We start from the raw sequence: 23,873 nt of genomic DNA, 5'->3' as shown, positions 1-23,873 counted from the left end.
TGTGTGTGGGTCAGGGGTGTTGGGTGTGTACAGTGTGTGGGTCAGTGGTGTTGGGTGTGTACAGTGTGTGGGTCATTGGTGTTAGGTGTGTACAGTGTGTGTGTGTGTGTGTGTGTGGGTCAGGGGTGTTGGGTGTGTACAGTGTGTGGGTCAGTGGTGTTGGGTGTGTACAGTGTGTGGGTCAGTGGTTTTGGGTGTGTATAATGTGTGGGTCAGTGGTGTTGGGTGTGTACAGTGTGTGGGTCAGTGGTGTTGGGTGTGTACAGTGTGTGGGTCAGTGGTGTTGGGTGTGTACAGTGTGTGTGTGTGTGTGTGGTGAGGGGGGGCTCAGACTTACCTGGCTCTCCAGGACAGGTGAGGCATGTACAGCATCTCCATCAGCTAAATCAGAGGACGAGAACAGAGATACTTTAAATAAACAGCCCATCAGATTCAGGTTTAACACACACTGCTCATCTGAATATAAACATTATTCTGCTTTAAAATCAGATCACACTGTTTAAAATCAGTTTGCCAGTCTTTTATCACTCTAAATTATATTATTATTTAGGCTTGCAGTGTAAAGGCTTAAGGTTATAGTGGGGACATCACTACAAATGTAAAAATTGGGGGCTAAGCTTTAACCAGAGGGGGCATGAGAGTAAATCTTGCAAGTCTTTAAAACAAAAATATTCTCACATTTCTACATATCAGCAAATACTGTATGTACACCATTATAAAAAAAAATTGGCACCACTGATAATTTTCATGATTTTTCTTTATAAATAATTGGTTGTTTGAAACTGCAATTTCAGTTAAATATATCATATAGCAGACAAACATAATGATATTTGAAAAGTAAAATGAAGTTTATAGGATTTACAGAATGCATGAAATAATTCTTTAAACATAATATCAATGTCAATCAATTTTAAGAAGATCCTCCTTTTGCAGAAATAACATTCTCTGAACGCTTCCTATAGCTTTCATTGAGAGTCTGGCTTCTGGTTGAAGGTATTTTGGATTATTTTTCCAAAAAAAAGCATCTTCAGTTCAGTCAGGTTTGATGGTTTCTGAAAATGAACATCCCGCTTTAAATCACATCACAGATTTATAATAATATTCAGGTCTGGGGACTGAGATAATCATTCCAGAATGTTGTACTTGTTTCTCTGCATGAATGCTTTAGTAGATTTTGAGCAGTGTTTAGTGTTTAGGGTCGTTGTCTTGTTGAAGTATCCAGTCTCAGTGCAACTTCAACTTTCCCACTGATTCTTAAACATTGCTCTCAAGAATCTGCTGATATTGACAGAAATCCATATGACCCTCAACCTTACCAAGATTCTCAGTACCTGCACTGACCACACAGCCCCACAGCCTGATGAACCACCACCAAATTTTACTGTGTTTTACAGGTGTATATCCTTCCCCTAAACCATGATGTTGAACAATCTTTGTTTTCAGGTCATTTGAGACTTGTGTTTTTAGGCTCCCATGTTGCCGATCTTCAGAGAAGATGCAAAGAAGACAATAACTTGCAATTGCCACCTTTAGATGAGCAGCTGTCTTTACTAAACAGCTTAATTAACAACAAATAACTTACTATAGGTAGGTATCTGTAAAACATACAAACAAGAAATTTTGAAAGGACGGTTTATATCTGCCCTAAATAATCTGTTTAACTTTTTAGCATTTTGAATGTTGTAGAGTGTAGGCTGTAGGGTAAATGTTGTAGAGTGTGGGCTGTAGGGTAAATGTTGTAGAGTGTATGCTGTAGGGTAAATGTTGTAGAGTTTAGGCTGTAGGGTAAATGTTGTAGAGTGTATGCTGTAGGGTAAATGTTGTAGAGTGCAGGCTGTAGGGTAAATGTTGTAGAGTGCAGGCTGTAGGGTAAATGTTGTAGAGTGTGGGCTGTAGAAACTGCAACAAGCTCAATGGATTCAAGAATTAGAGTAGAGTGTATGCTGTAGGGTAAATGTTGTAGAGTGTGGGCTGTAGGGTAAATGTTGTAGAGTGCAGGCTGTAGGGTAAATGTTGTAGAGTGCAGGCTGTAGGGTAAATGTTGTAGAGTGCAGGCTGTAGGGTAAATGTTGTAGAGTGCAGGCTGTAGGGCAAATGTTGTAGAGTGCAGGCTGTAGGGTAAATGTTGTAGAGTGCAGGCTGTAGGGTAAATGTTGTAGAGTGTAGGCTGTAGGGTAAATGTTGTAGAGTGTAGGCTGTAGGGTAAATGTTGTAGAGTGTAGGCTGTAGGGTAAATGTTGTAGAGTGTAGGCTGTAGGGTAAATGTTGTAGAGTGTATGCTGTAGGGTAAATGTTGTAGAGTGTATGCTGTAGGGTAAATGTTGTAGAGTTTAGGCTGTAGGGTAAATGTTGTAGAGTGTGGGCTGTAGGGTAAATGTAGAGTGTAGGCTGTAGGGTAAATGTTGTAGAGTGTAGGCTGTAGGGTAAATGTTGTAGAGTGTAGGCTGTAGGGTAAATGTTGTAGAGTGTAGGCTGTAGGGTAAATGTTGTAGAGTGTAGGCTGTAGGGTAAATGTTGTAGAGTGTAGGCTGTAGGGTAAATGTTGTAGAGTGCAGGCTGTAGGGTAAATGTTGTAGAGTGTAGGCTGTAGGGTAAATGTAGAGTGTGGGCTGTAGGGTAAATGTTGTAGAGTGTATGCTGTAGGGTAAATGTTGTAGAGTGTAGGCTGTAGGGTAAATGTTGTAGAGTGTAGGCTGTAGGGTAAATGTTGTAGAGTGTAGGCTGTAGGGTAAATGTTGTAGAGTGTAGGCTGTAGGGTAAATGTTGTAGAGTGTAGGCTGTAGGGTAAATGTTGTAGAGTGTAGGCTGTAGGGTAAATGTTGTAGAGTGCAGGCTGTAGGGTAAATGTTGTAGAGTGTAGGCTGTAGGGTAAATGTAGAGTGTGGGCTGTAGGGTAAATGTTGTAGAGTGTATGCTGTAGGGTAAATGTTGTAGAGTGTGGGCTGTAGGGTAAATGTTGTAGAGTGTATGCTGTAGGGTAAATGTTGTAGAGTGTAGGCTGTAGAAACTGCAACAAGCTCAATGGATTCAAGAATTGTGAATTGGCATAATAATTTGGAACACAGTGTATAAGGTGTACAGTTCTACATTGTAGGTTAAGAGTAGGAAGAAAATGGTCTAATATTTTTACAGTACAGGTGCAGGTTGCAGGCTGCAGGGTTTATAATGTCTGGTGCCATGTGTATGGTGTAGGCTGTGGGATGACAGATGTAGGGGTCGGATAGGAATTGAACCGTCTGTGGTTCTCAGATTTACAGAAGCTGTTCCTCCACTGTGGAGCAGTTATGCAGGCTATAGTCAGCATTGGAGCAGGGGGTAAGTTCTACAGACGATTAGAATCAACTGATCAATTGATTTCAGAAAGCAGTTTTGCCCAGTTTAAGGGTGGATGTTTGTGTGGACTGCTGCACTGCGGATCAGCCTGCTCTGATGTAGCGATGATGCAGCCGCTCCAGTCTACATTAGAGGCTGCTAATGCTCAGCTTACAAAAAGATCACATTACACACCAACACATCCCAAGAGAGCTGAATACACATCATCAGCACAACCTGAGCTGGTGTATGGCGCCCTCCTTCCCATTTTCTCGCTCATTCCCTTTTTATGCTTTCACTCACTCTCTCTTTTGGTCACTCTCACCTTCTCAGGCAAGGCCACTTTGAATAAAGCTGGCCTGCACAGAAGGACAAAGAGCATTTCTGACACTCAATACACATCTGAGGGGGGAACTGGGGGACCATTAAAGTATTATTATTTTCTCTGGACCCAGACTGGTTGGGCCACCCTTATCAGTTACAACTGCAATCAAGCGTTTGCAGTAGCTTGATTGCTTGATAGCACTGTAGAGGAGTTTTGGTCCACTTTTCTTTGCACTACTGTTGAAATTCTGCCACATCAGAGGGTTTTCAAGTATGAACCACCTTTGTAAGGTCATGCCACAGCATCAATAAGATTCCACTCGAAATTCTTTACTTTTCTTGAGCCATCTAGAGGTGGACTCGTTGTGGTGCCATGAACACTGACCTTAACTGAGGCAAGTGAGGCCTGCAGTTCTTTGGATGTTGTTGTGGGGTCTTTTGTGACCTCTTGGATGAGTTGTCGCTGCTCTCTTGATATTTCTCATAAATGTACCATCAGCACCCCATTATTTATTTCTCATTTATTTCTCATTAATGTACACTAATGTACACTCAGCACCCCATCTTGACAGAAAAAACAGAAGTGTAGAGATTTTTGCAACTTTATTAAAAACTATTGATGGGTCAGTCACAAGTGATTCCGGCTCTTTGAAATTAACGCCCGGAACCAGCTCCTGAGAGTGAGCCGATTCTTATTCTTTCTTTTTTTGGCCGCACGTGATTGGTGTGTCTGCATGGGAAAGGGAGTGCACTTTTTTTTTTAGCGCTGGATAAACATGGTTTGTTAGTTACAGTTATAGTGTGAATTTCGTTCAGTTATAAAGTGTAATTATATGTTACCATGCTGTCAAACTTTTTTATACGTTTAAACTTAAAATAAAAGTTTCAAGATAATACATATAAACCACAATAGAAGACAGCATAAAAATATACATTATGGAAGAAAAAAATGATAAAAATAAAGAAATATTAACAAGAGGCCAGTGAACACTCTTCATAAATTCTTACAATTTTGGTATAAGTCAAGTATTTACAATGGTGAACAAAGTTTTTACTCAATAAAATAATAATATTAATAATATACTCTATATCAAGATCAGTGTATGAAAAAACATTTTATCACCAAGGTTCTTATTCACAGAGATGATAGTTTTCTTCAAAAAGGAAGAAGAAAAGTCTTGCCAGAATTTAGAAACAATGTACCATTAAAGATGTGGTACTGATTCACTTTCTGATTGACAAAAGGAGCATTCAGCATTGAAGGGGAGTGCTCAGTCTACCCATGTCTTACACGTGATATCACAAACTGTATTGTAGCAACATCTGTGCCCTCTTCCAACACAGGGCAGGTCATACCAGAAACAGAATCAACCCCTCAAAGATGAGCTCCTTTTTTTCAAATGCCAATCTTTGATAAAGTTTGCAAAAAACATCACCTGCATGGTTTCTTTTTGATTTGCACAGTTATTTTTTATTTTGTTGATGTTGTTCGGTGCTGTTAATTTCACTGTATATAGTGGCAAATTTACAAATAATATACACATTTAGAGATTGGACCTGTTTATTTACTTGAGATGGGTCTATGTTTTTGTATTTCATATTTTTTTTGTATAAATAAAGTATAATTTATGTATTTACACTAGTAATTCATTTTACACATAATGTGGTAATAAATTGATTTAGGCAACCCCAAAAAATCTAAGGAGCCAGAGGGACCGAGGGAGGCTTGCTATGTGTCAGTGTGAGTGTGTTTAGCCGGACTGCTAGTTTTAGCCTGTTAGCTTATTGGCGTAGTTGCAGACAGCAACTATTGGAAGTTCCAGCTCCCCGCCCAAGAGGGCAGCTTTAAAACCCAAGGCAGTGGACAGACTTGTCTTCCTGGCCCGCAGCTTGTAGTAAGGTATGTCTGGTGCGACAGCACTAAGAGACAGTACTGCACTTATGGGGATTTATTTTGCCTTTCTCTATTTTGAGTTGGAGTGTTAAAAATGTAATGCATTTATGTATTTATACAGTTAGACACATGTTCTAATGTTCATTTATTAACCTAATGCGTAAGCTAATGCGTAGTGCGTACAAGAACAGAGATATCCTAGAAGAAAACCTCTTCTCTGGACCTCAGACTGGGATGAAGGTTTACCTTCCAACAAGACAATGACTTTAAGCACACAGCTAAAATAACAAAGGAGTGGCTTCGGAAGAACTCTGTGACCATTCTTGACTGGCCCAGAGCTCTGACCTAAACCCAATCAAGCATCTCTGGAGAGACCTGAAAATTGCTGTCCACCAATGTTCACAATTCAACCTGACAGAACTAAAGAGGATCTGCAAGAAAGAATGGTAGAGGATCCCTAAAAACTTGTAGCATCATTCCCAAGAAGACTGTCAAAAAGGTGCTTCTACTGAGAAACAATTCGGAACACTTATGACCATGTGACATTTTAGTTTTTCTTTAATAAATTTGTAATTATTTCTACATTTCTGTTTTTTTTCTGTCAAGATGGGGTGCTGGGTTTACATTAATGAGAAATAAAAATAAAATAAAATGTCACTAATAAAGAAACATCAGTGGCTGTCCTAGCTTCATTCAGCAAGAGCCCACAGCGTAGCACTCGCTGCATGTCACCTGAGAGTGGTATCAATCAAACATCCCTTCAGCGGATATTAGCTACTCACAAATGGCACCCTTACAAACTTCAGCTGCTGCAGCATCTTAACGCCCATGACCCAGATCAGCGCACTGAATATGCAGAATGGGCAAAACAATAATTGGAACAGAACCCTCAGTTTCCACAGAACATTTTGTTCATTGATGAGGCAAACTTTTATGTGAATGGTGAAGTTAACAAACAAAACAACCGCTATTGGTCTGACACTAATCCACATTGGATAGACCTCTCCAAGACTGTTGGAACACAAAAATGGATGGTATGGTGTGGTATATGGGGTACAAAGATAGTGGGTCCATTCGTCATTAATGGAAACCTCAAAGCCACTGGATATGTGAAATTGCTACATGATGATGTGTTTCCTTCTATGTGCACTGAAGCTCACACGTTGTTTGAGTTTTTCCAGCAAGATGTTGCACCACCACATTATAGGTGTCAAGTCCGAGCATTCCTAGATGAACAGTTTCCTGGAAAGAGGATTGGTCTTCGTGGGCCAGTTATATGACCCCCAAGGTCTCCCGATCTTTGGGAACTTTGGGGTCATCTGAAGTCAATTGTCTATGCTATGAAGATATGTGCCACACCTAAAACTACGCATACTTGAAGCCTGTGCTAGTATTTCTTCTGCGGTGTTGCTATTAGTGTGTGAAAAGTGGGAGAGGAGGGTTGCATTGACAATCCAACACAATCGGCAGCACTTTGAACACATTATGTTAAAACCAAGCACACCGTTGTTTTTCTTGTAAATAAGTTTTATGTGTCACATGACCCACTTCCCATTGAAAAAACTAAAGTTGCCACCATGGTCACCACCCATCTTGAAAAGTTTTCCCCCTACCATATACTAATGTGCCACAAACAGGAAGTTAATTTCACCAAACATGACCATTTTTCTTTAAAGAAAACTTTGTTTTAAACATTGTAATTATTTTCCTAAGATCTTAATATTTTCTCCTCAAAGTCTAAGCCTTTTATAGATACTGCTAAGCCTTTTATAGACTGCTTTGTACCAAATCATGATTACAATGACCTGTTCACATCACCTATTTGGAATCACATTATTCTTTAGTTGGTTGTTTTTTACACCATATAACTATCAGGTTCCCCATTCTAATCTTTTTGAAGCTTGTAGCATAACTGTAATGCAGGTATGGATGTATATTAATAAATCAATATAGGTAAGTGCTGTTTTTTAATTTACATTTTCCATACTGTACAACTTGTTCTGATTTGGGATTGTAGTTTTACTACAAGTACAGGGAAGTCTCAAGTCCAGATATGAGTTGAGTCAGGTCTAAATTCAGTGCAGGCAAGTCTAGGGTGGGGAGGATGAGTGATTAGAGTGTGAGGCCTACTGGGTCATAGCATAAGCTTATACCCTTTACACACAATGTACACTGATAAGAGTTTCAAGTTCCACTGCATTGTGTGTGTGTGTGATTATCAAAGAGAGCAGTAGAGGAGGATTTATCTTTACATCAAACGTAAATCTATCAGCAGCCCTGCACCAGCAGCAGAAATCTCCCTTCTATAGCCATAAAACACACACACACACACACACACACACACACACACACACACACACCTTTTTGTTTTCCTGAGTGTATATTATGCTTTTAAACATCATAAACAACATCTATCTGCACTTATCTGTTTCAGCCGTGAGTGATAAGAAAAGTGTCCCCAAACCTCCCTTATAATCAAACACATAGAGTTTACAAGTTATTACCAGCACCACCCTGTAATGCACGTGCGCGCACACACACACACCTCCTATCTCAGAAATTTGAATATCATTAAATGGTTAATTTATTTCAATAATTCAGTTCAAAATGTAAATCTCATTATATATGTATATTACACAGAGAGTGATATATTTTGAGTGTTTATTTCTTTTATTGTTGATGATTATGGCTTACAGCCAATGAAAACAAGACAGTATAAAAATTTAATTATATAAGGCCAATTGGTACTTTTGGCAGTGTGAGCACTGTGCCAATTCCTGGTGGAAAAGGAAATCTGCATCTCTATAAAAGTTGTCAGCAGATGGAAGAATGATGCAAACCATCAGTAAATTTCACATTTCATTTGTAAAACAAGGGAGCAGAGTCTGGAGGAAGAGTGGAGAGACACACAGTCCAAACTGCTTGAGGTCTAGTGTGAAGTTTCCACCAATCAGTGATGGTTTGGAGAGACATGTCATCTGCTGGTGTTGATCCACTGTGTTATATCAAGTTTAAAGTCAGTGCAGTTTTTTCCCACAAAATCTTACAGCACTTCATGCTTCCCTCTGCTGACAACTTTTATGGGGATATGGATTTCATTTTCCAGCCCAAATTGGTACACTGTGCACACTGCCAAAAATACCAATTGATCTTATATAATTTTCTGAGATACTAACTTTTGGGTTTTCGTTAATCAACCATAAAAGAATTAAACACTTAAAATAGATCCCTCTGTGTGTAATACATAATATGAGTTTCAAATTATAACTGAATTACTGATATAAAGTAACATTTCAATGATATTCAATTTTTTTTAGATGCATATGTATATGCTCAGTGAGCATGTGTGTGTTTTAGCCGGATGTTCCTCCAGACAAGCCTCAAGCCGAGACTAAAGTTACTACAGGCAGTTGAGTCTTGATTTAACACAGCACAGACTCAAGTCCTGTATTGATGCAGTAAAAACAACTCTTAAGTTACAAATCCAGTCTCTACAAGCAAGTCAAAAAAGTTAAGGGAATTCTGTGTTGGTTTTTCACTAGATTTTGACCTGGAGTCGTTTTGTGGGTTGTGGGTTAGGTTCTTGCGGAGCTAAGAGTTGTGCACAGCATTTAGCTTTTGTATTGGGTGCTTGCTACTCTGAAACTTTTTTAGGGGGGTGGGGGTTCTTGGTTGGGTTCTTGCTGAGCTTCTATGCAGATCTTGTTAGAGTATTCTGTATTAGATTCTTGCTCTGCTGGTGCTGTTTACTGGGCAGCATGTATTCTGCACTAGTTTCTGGGCTGAGGGAGTCATGCTCTGCTCTGGGACTGGTGTGTAGGTTGGATGTATGGTGTAGTGGAGGATGTTTTGCTGTGGTGGAGCTGCAGGGTCTTCGGTGCGTGGCTGCACTACATAAATAATTGATCAGTTTCAGGATTGTTCGGGTCTGGCAGTACTGACACCAGCTAGAACCGAATGTGACCTGCCACACAGTCAGTCGACAGCAGGACACACAGCCATAAACATAAACAACAAACAAAGTATCACAACACAACTGATACACACACACTCACGCACAGATGCCTGATCTACACACAAGGCAGCACTAGCACTTATCTGTGTGCACATAAAACAAGTGCACGCGCATAAACAACCAGCTGCATGTTAATGAGCACAGCAATAAACAGCAGCATAAACACAAACCCTGCTGCTGCTGTGTCCTTTACCTACTGTTGAGCGTGTATAGTGTGTAGCTATAGTGTGTGTGTGTGTGTGTGTGTGGGTCTCACCGGTACTGTTCTCTGGCCGCAGTGTGACCGCGCCGTCCCGGTGCAGAAGAATGGACGCCGGGCCCTTCAGCTCGAGCCTCGCGCAGTCCCGCGCCCGCAGCCCCCTGCAGCACTGGAAGCCCACCGCCCATGCCTGCTCCTCGTTGATTGGCTGCTCGTAGCTCCGCAGGACATCCAGCAGACTCAGGGGCTCCGAGGGCCCGTTGCCCGGCTCCCGCGTGTCCGCGCCGCGCGCTGTTGATCCCGCCATGTAGGTCCGGGTCCGCGCGCACCGCCTCCCATGTCAACTCCACCAGCACGCACGCGACACGATCGCGCGATGCTGCTGCCACCCCCTATTACGTCATGAGAGAAATAATGCAGGGAGAGGTGGGGGGGTGTGGCCTGGGCAAAGCGCATCATGACATCATCTGCCAGTCAATCAGTCACATTAGGATAAGGATGGGAGGGGTGAGCACAGTGATCGATCTGCAGCTATTAATCGTTTGCACAAACAAACATATACACACACATGTGATTAGCACGGATTAAAGCCACAATAATATTTATTAAATTAGAAGCTATGCCGGCATTATAACCGACAATTTTGTCATCCTTTATTATAAGGAAAAACTATTCCATACAATCAATAAGCACTGAGTAACAATACTGTCAGCCAATCAGCACTCAGTAGCATAAAAAACAATCAATCGGCATTCAGTATCAGCAAGCCTAGCTGATATACAGACAGTTGCAGATCATTAGATATTCACCCAACAGCACTAATATAGCACTAGAGAGACTCTGGAATACGAGTAGGAGATTAAAGACTCTAAAGTTCACTTATGAGTGTGTTTTATTTATATTTACTGCATTTGATTGCGTAAGTATAAGAAAGCTCAGCTAACATTACTATCCCAGCCCTGTACGGCTCATATCTTTCAGTTAAATAATTCTAAAACATATACCAAGCCTGATAGGTAATGCCAAATGCTTTATTTTATTAAATGAAGTTAATTTTACTTAACTTTGTATAGAATATGCAGTCTTTTCTCTTATCCGAACATTTACGACTTAATATTTACCTACTTTTATCACTGTGATTTTAATATTACTATAAAAGTTGTCCCATATACCATCACCTCAACACCAAAGGCTTCATCATTTCAAAGGCTACACATCATTTCATAGGCTTTTACAACATATCATTAACATTATTTCTATTTAGCTTACATCATACCAGTTTCATTCTGGCTATTGGTTGTAAACTTACAGGCGTTGCAAACTCTATGAAAAAATGTTCATATTTAAATACAGAGTGGTGTATAATGTAGCATACTAATTTAACTACTTGAAAGTAACATCACCAGACAAGACAATGCATTTGCAGTAAACAAGCAGTTTATTTATTTTAATTAACTCACTAAGTCTTATCCTGTAAAAAACTAGTATGGGCATATTTTGAATTTATCACAACACTAGACTAACTACCAAACACTCCATTCCATGGAGAAAAAAAAACATACTATTTTTCAGCCTGTGTGAAATGAAAAGCAGTCCTTCCAAAAGGTCCATGCATGTACCTCTCTGTCATGCATTTACATAACAACAGCTGAATGATTGCTTTCTAAGAAGGCTGTCAACATTAAAGCGTTAACACACGCTGTTAATTTAGAATCACTAAGGCGTTATTATTTTTTTAACTCAAGTTAATTAAAGCACCAAATTTGACTCATACTCCTGCTGTAATCTGCCCCGCCCAACATACTGATCTGTTGTCTGGCTGGATGATTGAACAGTGCGCTCTGAACTTCCAGCTCAGACCCGGTCAGAGAGCTTTATTTCTCTCTCTCTCTCTCTGCTCCCTGCTCCTGATTCCTGAGATATTTATTCTCATCTAATTAAGTTTGAATTCAGAAATCCTCACAACCAAGCTGAGACATTTACAATCATGCATTCTTTATTCCAGCACTCTACATTGATTTTATCTCCCCTCAAACATACAAGTATGCACTGTTATATTAATTGACACCACTAATACATATATTTAAATAAAACAAATTCGATTAATCACAATTAATAACAGAATTTTGTTGTAATTAATTGGATTAAATTTTTTCGATTGACACCTTTACTTTCTAATGGTTAAAAATAGAGGGGGGGGGATGACCTTGAGATCCTGAAATTTTTAGAACAGTGTCCTCATTAGTCTAGCACATTGAAGAACAACAGTGCTGATATCATTAATACACCTAAGTCTGTATTGGTTATGCAGATCTACCTTTGTCTAGCTGTTTTTCTTCTTCCAGCTCCTTCTGTTTTCTTTTCTTTGATCTCTATTTCTCTTTTTCTGAGGGATCATTTTGAAGCCAACGGCAGAAATCTGTTAAAATAGTATTGGTGTGCCAACTATAAAATAAAATGAAAAACACTTTTACGTGTCTAATACCATTTCTCCATTATACAGTTCCTTTGAATGAACTGATGCTTTAGGAAAAAGAATCCAGCAAATTTATTTTTAAGTATTGGTTCACATTATACGTGTAAAATCAAAAGTTTTTTTATGCCTCCCCCTTTATATTTCTTTCTTTCTTTCTCTCTCTCTCTCTCTCTCAAATACACACACACACACTTTCCCTATTATAATAACCGCTACACCCAAAGCAAAACAATGTTGCTTCAACTCAAATAAATTGAAACAAATTAGTGTTTAAATGTTTAAAGAAAACATTATCAACCCAAATTAAGGACATATCCAGTTTTCCCTAATCTAGAAATTCTTGTTGCAAATCAAAACTGAAACCGACCTGTCCAATGTGTTATCAACTCAAGAAAATGAGGAAGCTTTCCCTGTCTAACATTTTTTACCGATATATCATATATATATATAAGTTCTCCATATTGCCACATTTTCTATTTCCCTATTTCTATTTTATTGCACCATGCTGCATGAAATAAATATTTTAAGGCTTTAATTAATTTGTCAAAATTATATCATATATATTACACTATTTTTCTCTATATAATATATACATTATTTTAACCGCACACGTGGACTATATCTGGTTTGTATTAAGAGTTGCAATCACTTCAGGGATCGGGTCAGGATATCAATTATAATGTTCAGGTGAGGTGAGATGAAAGAACATTCAGATCCAGCTCCAGAATACAACTTGACTTTAATAATGCATGAGCATTATCCTGGCTGTACATGTGTGTATGTGTGTGGTTTATCTATAAAAAGAAATATAAGAAAAGCTTGAAATAGTAGAGAATACACTTAATGAAGAGCTTACACAATGCTTTACCTAGCAATTCACAGATATAAAATGTACAACATAAATACATAGAAACTAAACACTAATACTTCCAGTATTTTACTCAACAAAGTATACCTAACTAATAAGAAGGCATTTTAGTAAGAAATATTAGCCACAGACTATATTTTATGTCACGTACAGGCCTACAGGCCTCGATTAGCTAATGCTAATTGACTAGTAGTTCAATCTTCCAAATAACTCAAATAAGCATAATACTTGACAAAGAACCATGGTACTTGACAACCTTAATAATAATATAGCTTTAGATCTTAGATTAAACAAAGAAAACAGGCAAAAACAATCTTACTCACTTTCAATGGACGCACACAGTAAGAGGCACACGGTGAGACTGATTAAATGAAAGGCTGTGTCATACTAATACCTCTCTGAACCACATTGTGTAGGATTGTACACTAGTGCAACAGGGTCCACCTACTGGCGAAAATAAGAACTACATGTAAAACACTAAACACTAAACTACAGACCTACTGAACTAGAGTGATGCAACCTGGTCAAATAACAATCTTTTGTACAGCCGCCCCCAAATTTGGTGTGCAAATTTGACCACTAGGTGTCTGTATTGTCCTGAGGTAGGGCTGAGAGCCTAATGAGGCGTACAACTGGACGAGTGTAGGTACGGTCCTTTACTTGAACCACAGCTGTCCTCACACGTCCATCTGCTCCAGGTATGACACTCTTCACTGTCCCTACTTGCCAGAGGGCTCTTGGTGCCTTCTGATCAACAATAAGAACTACAGTGCCGACAGTAATGGCATCTTTCTCTGTCTGCCATTTCTGCCGAGCTTGTAAGGTGGGCAGAAAGTGGTGAATGTAGTGCTTCCAGAAGTGATCCGCTAACACCTGTGAATGACGCCACCTTTTCCGACTTAACAGTTCACACTCAGGATAGACCACTTGTGGAAGTGTGGAGTCTGGCCGCCCCATCAACAAGCAGTTGGGCGTGACTGGGTCTGGGATCAGAGGAAACATAGCCCATTGGCCTAGAGTTGATTATGCCTTCTACTTCGATGAGGACAGTCATTAACACCTCCTCTGGCACAATCTGAGCTCCTAGAGTGGTGCGGAGGGCGTTCTTAACAGATCTCACTTCTCGCTCCCATGATCCACCAAAATGTGGAGCATTGGGGGGATTAAAACGAAAGCGAATCTGTTGAGAAGCAAGGTGGTTCGTAACTGCAGGTTCCATGGCATGGAAGGCTTCATGGAGCTCTTTGCTTCCTCCTTTAAAATTAGTGCCTTGATCAGAAAGGATCTAATGGGGCTTTCCTCTGCGAGCTATGAAGCGTCTGAGTGACATCAGAAACGAGTCTGTGTCCATGTTCGGTAGCAGGTCGAGATGGATAGCTCGAGTTGTAAGGCACTTGTACAGGATACCCCACCTTTTTTCAGTGCGTCGTCCCACCTTTATGAGCATAGGGCCAAAGCAGTCGACTCCTGTTGAATAGAAGGCGGGTTGGAAAAGTCGCAAACTGGAGGGGGGTAAGTCTGCCATTCGTGGAACTTGGGGGCTGCCTCTCCATTTCCTGCATTCCACACAGTTACGCTGGTGTTTCTTGACTGCCTCTCTGCCTCTCAATAGCCAATACTTCCTGCGCAGCTCTGCAAAAACACGCTCCGCTCCAGGGTGGTGTAGCTGGTGGTCATAATGCTGAATCAGGAGTTTGGAAACCGTGTGAGAGGAGGAAAGGAGAATGGGATGCAGAACATCTGGACTTAGGCTGTCACATCTACGGAGCCTACCACCAACACGAATTAAGCCTAAGTGGATTCACAAATCTGTGAAAGTTTGCTCTTAGGTCATGTGGCAACTTGGCTAAAAGGCGAGAGACATGTGAACCACACCGCAGTTCTGTCCATCCTTGACTTCCAAGTTGTTGCAGCATTCCCACTAAAGCACGAACCTGAAGGGCAAATGACTTGAAAGCTTTAACATCCCCAGCACGGATATTTGGTCCGTCCATCAGATTTGAAATCCTCTTCAGTGCCAACTGCTGTGGTTGACCATACATCTCAGTGAGTGCCCTTATAGTGTCTGTGAATGGGCCTGGACTGTTAGTGTAGGAGTCAGCTATAAGTAGTGCCTCTTCACACTTAAGATGGTCTGTGAGTATTTGAAACTTAAAGTGCTCTAGAGCATCATAAGGGAGTAAATTGTCCAGGGCTAGTTTCAATCTGACAAACTCACGGGGGTCCTCGGACTTAAAATCAGGGATAGTTGGCTTGGGACCACGATAGACATCTAGAGCTGGGTGTTTGTCATAGTGAGAAGCACAACGTGAAGAATAGTACTGCTGGTCAGGTGAGTATCTGTCTCTATATCTCTCTCTGTCATATCCATGATGAGATGCATCACAATCATCAGGGTAACCTCTGTAATCAGGAGAGCATCCCCTCTCAGGCCCATAGTAACGGCTTTCACGGTGAGCTCTTAGGCTACTTGATCGGTAGGGCTTAGAGGGACTACAATCATCACTGTAGTATGGATGACTTGACTTAGGTAGAGGGATACTGTAAGTGCGGTGATATCTGTCGTCATGATGATAGGGCTTGTCGTAGCTGTCGTATTCACCCTCATACTCCGAATGATACTTGGCACCTGGAATGGATGCTGCTTTGGGACGTGGCCGTTGGCTATCACTTGACTTATCACAAGTTCTTCTGTGTGGCTTAAAGTCCTTGTGACGTGATGGTTCCTTCTCTGGACAATCCTCAACGTCTAAATCCAGAAGCTTGGAGCAGGGAGATGAACTTCGAGAGGTCACAGGAGAATTGTCATCTTTAGTGATCAATCCTGCTTTCTGCAAGCTGCACTCGAGGTCCTCAATAGAGTCACAGCAGCAACCTTGTAGAGATGGAGGAACATCACTGTGCACCAGTGGGGCACTTACTAGCTGACGTGGGTCTTTATGACCACTAGATGGCGTCGGCCTACTTGTAGGTGCTGGTATAGTTGATGTATTGTCCTCTCCATGCTTATGCAGCGACCGAGGTTGTGAGGCCTGCCCAGGAGATTGCTGGATCATGTCTGTAAGACGCTGGACATCTCTGCATAGTTGGCAATTTTCTTCTTTCATGCTGCGGAGAAATCTAAACACTTCAGATGAAGATCTTTGCTCATCATCCAGTACATGACACCTTGGGGTGTAGCTGACTTCATAATCCTGTAGATAGGATGGAATGTGTCTCGATCTCTGTGGCCTGTTTCTGTTTCTGACATCTCTCTCTTGTGACCTGGACATATTGACTGTAGTGGTTGCTTGAATCCGGCTCAAAGGACCAAAATTGTAACGTGGACTATATCTGGTTTGTATTAAGAGTTGCAATCACTTCAGGGATCGGGTCAGGATATCAATTATAATGTTCAGGTGAGGTGAGATGAAAGAACATTCAGATCCAGCTCCAGAATACAACTTGACTTTAATAATGCATGAGCATTATCCTGGCTGTACATGTGTGTATGTGTGTGGTTTATCTATAAAAAGAAATATAAGAAAAGCTTGAAATAGTAGAGAATACACTTAATGAAGAGCTTACACAATGCTTAACGTAGCAATTCACAGATATAAAATGTACAACATAAATACATAGAAACTAAACACTAATACTTCCAGTATTTTACTCAACAAAGTATACCTAACTAATAAGAAGGCATTTTAGTAAGAAATATTAGCCACAGACTATATTTTATGTCACGTACAGGCCTACAGGCCTCGATTAGCTAATGCTAATTGACTAGTAGTTCAATCTTCCAAATAACTCAAATAAGCATAATACTTGACAAAGAATCATGGTACTTGACAACCTTAATAATAATATAGCTTTAGATCTTAGATTAAACAAAGAAAACAGGCAAAAACAATCTTACTCACTTTCAATGGACGCACACAGTAAGAGGCACACGGTGAGACTGATTAAATGAAAGGCTGTGTCATACTAATACCTCTCTGAACCACATTGTGTAGGATTGTACACTAGTGCAACAGGGTCCACCTACTGGCGAAAATAAGAACTACATGTAAAACACTAAACACTAAACTACAGACCTACTGAACTAGAGTGATGCAACCTGGTCAAATAACAATCTTTTGTACAATTACCTAAATTGCCAAGACGCTGAAGTTTTTTTATTTACCAGCGTCTTATTGGGATTGTCTTTCCACTTTAAATGCTCACAGCAGTTACACGCGGCCGCCTGTAGATGGCGGGCTGTGCCGCATGTAAACGCTGTGCAAACACTGAATAAAAAGGAAAAACAGAAATATGCTCCAAGTTTAATTTAAACTGGGATAGAATGTTGATAAAATAAGGAAATTAAAGAAAACACTATTTAAACGTTTTGAATAAAAGGAAAAACAGAAAGACTACAATAAAATGTAAGAAATTTGTTCGAATTTATTTTGTGTTTACAGTTAAAACAGATGCCCATGTGATTGCTGTAACATTCTCTGGTCAGGACATAGAAATGTTACAACAGTGATAGAGTGTAGAAAACGAGAATAGAATAAAGATCAGGAGTAAGATGGTAATACTAATGTAAGCATGAACACAGACTGACAGTAAAAGTGGAAAACTGGTAGCTACTGCATCACTGTGGTAGAGTTTATTTTTGACATTCGTGAGAGATTCAGAATTCCGGACTTCCTCCCCCTTAATCAAAATGTAGATTCATCAATATAATTGTGGTTTCTTGCTTTAATGAGGGAACACAACAAACTACAACCACAGTTTTTACTGAAGATTGTTTGCATTACATCATATTTAACCAAAATACAGCCGCAACGAGAGCGCTCTCACCCCGTTCCTCCTTCCAACAGCGTGCTGCTCTCTTGGAGACCGTAGCACAATTACAGACGCAAAAAGCAAAAAACGAACAAATCTATTAAACTGTCCCAAATGTAATTCCATGATGGCAAAACAACAATACTCTCTACAAATATATATTTCTTACATATTACAAGCCGTAAACAAAATAAATAGTCAATTTATTTCTATTTTACACAACTTTATTAGTCAAATAAATTATCAATGAATGTAATAGTCTCAAATCAACTTTTTCTTGTATATATATATATATATATATATATATATATATATATATATATATATATATATATATATATATATATCATCCTTAAATATAACAAAGCTTACTTTTTTAATGAGTCAGTTAATTTATTTTATAATAAATGTTCCTTACATGTTACAAGGCTTACTTTTTTAATTAGTCGGTTTATTTATTTTATAATGAATTAAACGTCAAAAAATGCATTGAACTCAATTATCGTTAGAAGTAATAATTTCAAATCAATTTTGTCATGTAAAGATATATATTCCTTACATGTTACACTGATTATTATTTTAAGTAGTCGGTTCATTTATTTTATATTAAATTAATTATCAAATAAATGCTCAAACCATCGTTAGAAGTATTCAATTCAAACCAACTTTATGTTAAATATTTTCTTCTAACGATGATTGAGTTTAATGCAATTATTTGACTAATAAAGTTGAAATAGAAATAAATTGACTATTTTTTACGGCTTGTAATATGTAAGAAATATATATTTGTAGAGAGTATGTCAAACATAAAACTAACTTTACCACAGTAACTGAGTCTACTATGGAAAACTAGCTGCAAATAAAGCATGCAATTTTTTTTAAACAATCTTTATTTATTTGTGTTTTTTTTAACTTATTGTTAAAAAAATAACACTTGCTACAGAGAAAAATAAAGGAAAATCTATAAATAAATACATAAACACAAAAATATACAAGTAACAAAAAATTTACCTAGATAAATCAATGTGCGCATACACTGCTTAGTGCTTAGTTGAGCTCAAAGCCTCAACATGACTAAAAAAGGACTGCCATATTGATGTAAATCTATCTGTTGACCCCTTAAGTGTGTACCTAATCGTCTCCAAATTGATAAAGTATAGCATATAATTTGCTTTGGTCCAGTTAAATATTCTAAACTGCATAACTTTGTGTCTCATAGACAACAGATTCTATATCTATAATACATAGCAAAATTGACTTATTAACAGGAATACTAAAAACTCAGATGCTTCTACCAACATGGTAGGTTGTTTATAAGTTACTAAAAGTTTGAAAAATATTTATTTTATTTAAAAAAGACCTCAGTATAAATAAGCTGGAGTGTGGGTGCAGAACTGGAAACAGTATTACTTCCTGAGACTGCCATGGCCTTCTGTTCCAGCAGCTCAACAATGCTGGTGTTTGCTGCTAAATTAAATCTACTAAAAGGTGGCAATATTCTATCACTGTATTAGGTTGGCATGCAGTATTGAACTAAAGCGTTAGTTTAGTGTGAAATAAAACATTCAGTTTCCTCTACTTCTGTCAGCCAAGACGTGTTTAGGGTATGTTTTGCATTGAAGCTCAAAGGCTAATTTAACTAACTAAAGTAATAAAAGTTCATTGTAAGGAGTTTTTTGTTGATCAATAATGGCGAAAGTATAGGGGGTTGTGGTCCTTCACAGGTCAAAGATTCAAAGATCAATACCAACCTCTATAAAACAATACTAATACATGCATAATTATCAGCATCAAGTTTGTCAGTGTATGATCACATCACCCTGCTACCTGATCAAATAGTTACCCAGTCTCCAGACTCCAGTTTAAACAATAATCTCCTCTTGTAAAATATTACAACTTAACTCTTTTATGGACACCTTTTATGGAAACTCATGTGTTTTATTGAGTGCCTCTTTCTGCATACCCGTACAAAAGTGCACCTATGCAGCACCTACACAAATGTTACTTCAATGTCTCAGTCTGGCCTTTTCACCTTTAGTTTCAAAGACTCAGAACAGAATTAATTAATCATTGAGGGTAACCCTTATTTTCAATGCAGCCGAGCATTTACAACCTAAAGGGACTGAAAAATAAATTAAAATTAAAACCAAGTATGTAATCAGGGGAAATAAGGGACTTTATAAACAAAACAATAAAAAAAATAAACTGTAAGAGCATTTGAAAAACAAAAAAAAAAAACAATGTAAGCTTGAATTAAGCTTAAATAAAACAATTAATTACGAAGAAAAAATAATTCAAAACAGAAGCATAAATGGAAATGTTAAAATGTAAAGCAATACAATCCAAAATAAATAATCAAAACAATAAAATATAAACACAAATAAAGAAATAGAGGACTAAAAAATGAAGTAGCTAAAAAAAACATCAAGATTATAAAGAAAGTAAGTGATGAAAATAAAACAACAGGTAAAACAGAGGATAGAATAAATGAAATAAAAAGGTAAAAGGCCAAAAGTAAAGCAGGTAATAAAATGAACAAAAGGATGAAATGAATAACATAAATAAAACAAATGAAGAGGCTAAAAGGTAAACAAAAATGATCAATAAAACAAATAGAATAACAAAAACAAACAAAATAAATAAATAATAAAAGAAAAACTTAACTAAAACAGGTACAGCCTGTCTGAAGGTGGTTAGAAACTAAAAGAGTTTAAGAGTTTCCTGTAATGAATTCCAGCTCACACAATGTTCTGTAGCTAAAAGCAGATTTTCCAGTTCAGTAAAAACTTTAGGAACCTGACAGGTGATCCAGTCACTAGAGGTGGTCTGCTAATTACTGTTATAAATAGAAAACATATAAGATATAAGCTATTAAATGGCATATGGCCTGAGAGCCAGTTATAAATGAATATAAGCCAGTTTCCCGTCGAGGAGGACCAGCCTACTTTTGGTAAAGTGGTGAGAGCGGGTCACCAGTAATAAACCTTAGAACAGAATGACAGACTGAATCTTGTGGGGTTTTTTTCTGTCAAACATAGGCAGACAAGATTTATTACGATAAAGAAATCCCAGTCTCTGTCTGCACTTAATAACTAAATTATTAATGTGAGTTTTAAATGAGAGTTTTTCATCCAGCCAGATGCCTAGATACTTACACTGTATCACAAAAGTGAGTACACCCTCTGCAGATATTTAAGTATGTCTCTTTATGGAACCACACTGACAAAATGAAACTTTAACACAATGAAAAGTAGTGTGTGTGCAGCTTATATAACAGTGTAAATGTATTATATCCTCAAAGTAACTCAATATACTGCCATTAATGTCAACAAAGGTGAATAACCCCCTTAATAAAAGTTCCTGAAGTGTCAGTTTTTTGTATGGCCACCATCATATTCCAGAACTGCCTTAACTCTCTTGAAGTTTACCATAGCTTCACAGGTTGCCACTGGAATGCTTTTACACTCCTCCATGACGACATCAGGGAGCTGGCGGTTATTCCAGACTTTGCACACCTCCACCTTCTGCTTGAGGATTCCCCAAAGATGTTCTATTGGTTTTAGGTCTGGAGACACGCTTGGCCGGTCCATCTCCTTTACCCTCAGCCTCTTCAATAAAGCAGTGGTCGGTTTAGAGGTATGTTTGGGGTCATTATCATGTTGGAACCCAGTTTCTGGAAGGAGGTGATCATGCTCTGCTTCAGTATTGCACAGTACATATTGGAGTTCATGTGTCCCTCAATAAAATGTAACTCCACAACACCTGCTGCACTCATTGCAGCCCCAGACCATTACATTCCCAACACCATGCCTGACTGTAGACATGACACACTTATGTTTGTACTCCTCACCTGATTGCCGCCACACATGCTTGAGGCCATCTGAACCAAACAAATTAATCTTGGCCTCAGACCATAGGACAGGGTTCTAGTAATCCATGTCCTTTGTTGACATGGCTTCAGCAAACTGCTTGTGGGCTTTCTTGTGTACTGATTTCAGAAGAGGCCATGCAGACCAATTTAATGTAGTGTGCAGCGTATGGTCTAAACACTGACAGGCTGACACCCCACCTTTTTAATCTCTGCAGCAATGCTGACAGCACACCTGTGGCTATCTTACAAAGACAGCATTTGAATGTGATGCTGAGCATGTGCACTCAGCTTCTTTGGACAACCAACGTGAGGTCTGTTCTGAGTAGATAACTGTAGCTATGGTAGATCATTTTGGCCACTGTGCTGCAGCTCAGTTTCAGGGTGTTGGCAATCTTCTTGTTGCCTTGGCTATCTTCATAAAGCAACAATTAATCTTTTAAGATCCTCAGAGAGTTCTTTGCCATGAGATGCCATGTTGGAACAATCAGTGACCAGTATAAGAGAGTGTGAGATCTGTACTACAAAACTGAACACTCCCTATGCACACCTGAGACCTAATAACCCTTACAAGTCACATGACATTTTGAGGGGAAAAAAATAAGCAATTCTCAATTTGGACGTTTAGGGGTGTAGTCTCTTAGGGGTGTACTCACTTTTGTTGCTGGTGGTTTAGACATCAATAGATGTATATTGAGTTATTTTGAGGGAAGTATACATTTACACTGTTATAAAAGCTGCACATAAGTTCTCTTGATCTGTTCAGAGTGCGACCCGACTCACAGGAAGTTACCCACCACTCCCGAATCCAGGAAGGTGGGCAGGCAGACCTCAGAGCCCACACACGCCAGTGTGGCATTGAGAAAGATTCCTGTAGTCTAAGGGAACCCAGGTTGGGGTCCCTCACCCCCTAATGGACATTGGTGTTTGACACAGATCTCTGGACAAGCTGCGGGTTTGTGCCCTGATGTCCCAGAATAGAGGCACCTGCCTTCTCACATGTGTCTAGCGGTGGCACAAACGTCGGGCTGCTGTACCCATACTGGGATTGCCCATCTGCTGCAGGGTCTGCTCACATCTCCCGATGGCAACCCCCTGGTTCCTTAGGGTGGCTTTTACCTGCTCATTATCGAGCTGCTGTGCTGGATCCATGTTGGCTGGATTTTTCTGTAATGGGTGGGGAGCAGTAGCTCTCCAGCCCAAAAGGTTGTAGAACCCAAGTGCAGAGCAGCAGAGTATGAAGCAGGTAAACTAGACAGGAACCCCTCAACACCAATACCTGCCAAGTTTGTAGTACAACTCTCACACTCTCTTATACTTGTCACTGATTGTTCCAAGATGGCATCTCATGGCAGAGAACTCTCTGAGGATCCTAAAAGATTATTGTTGCCAAGCGCGAGACGGGTGGAGACCCGAGAGAGGGCAGTAAAGAACTCCCACCGTGTTTACACACACACACTCACTCACTCACTGGATAGAGAGAGTGAGCATGAGGGAGGGGTGAGCAGAGCAGAGAGACGCTCAGCCCTGGCTCCCACAGACTCGAGAGAGAAAGAGGGATAGGGGAAACTCAAGAAGGGAGGAGAAAGCTGGCTATGCCTTTCAGTCTCATTCCAAAGCACAGACAGGAAACAGGGCACACTGTGGATAGAGCAGGAAGGAAAAGAGAGCTGGAGATCAGAGGAAAATCCGGCATAGATTTGCTCCGATGAGCTTTAAAGATCCAGAGCAGAGGAACACATCTCAGGGTTTATCTGGGGGCAAAGCTAGGTAGAGTGAATCAGGTCTGATTCGAGTCTCGAGACCTCCCCCTGGCGGCCGAAGAAGCCCTCGACCGGACCCCAACCCTTACAACCTTTTACTGGAGTGGAGAGCAAACAACTGGTCTGAAGTACAGGTCAAAAAGGCGAAAAAAGACCAGGCGACTTGTTATTACTATTTTTGCAGCTATAGCTGCACAGCTGCACCAAGAAATGTGTGGGTACAAAAGAGAAGCATGTAGTGCATGTGTAAAAGCACAAAGACACATGAATCCTGATTCACATTCATGTCCATGGATACGATATGTATCCGATTTAGGATCACATGTGAAAGTGACTCAAAAC

The 23,873-nt window shown here is 39.5% G+C and overlaps 1 protein-coding gene across 2 annotated transcripts in view; it reads right to left on the bottom strand.

Moving 5' to 3' along the window:
- Positions 1-17,198, bottom strand: part of spire2 (spire-type actin nucleation factor 2) — a 70,357-nt gene extending 53,159 nt beyond the window's left edge. The window contains exons 1-3 of one of the 2 annotated variants that reach the window (XM_049483974.1): positions 16,991-17,198; positions 9,802-10,136; positions 338-381 (exon numbers count right to left, since the gene is read on the bottom strand). In XM_049483974.1, the coding sequence (XP_049339931.1) occupies positions 338-381; positions 9,802-10,051 (294 nt within the window). In that variant the 5' untranslated portion in view covers positions 10,052-10,136; positions 16,991-17,198. Of the gene's footprint in view, positions 1-337; positions 382-9,801; positions 10,137-13,411; positions 13,467-16,990 lie in introns of those variants that run through there. The other variant, XM_049483973.1, reaches the window with a different exon arrangement.
- Between the last annotated feature and the right edge of the window lie 6,675 nt (positions 17,199-23,873).

The sequence above is a fragment of the Astyanax mexicanus genome, chromosome 10, assembly GCF_023375975.1.
Source record: "Astyanax mexicanus isolate ESR-SI-001 chromosome 10, AstMex3_surface, whole genome shotgun sequence".
Taxonomy (NCBI): Eukaryota; Metazoa; Chordata; class Actinopteri; order Characiformes; family Acestrorhamphidae; genus Astyanax; species Astyanax mexicanus.
This window is presented reverse-complemented; position numbering and strand designations above follow the sequence as displayed.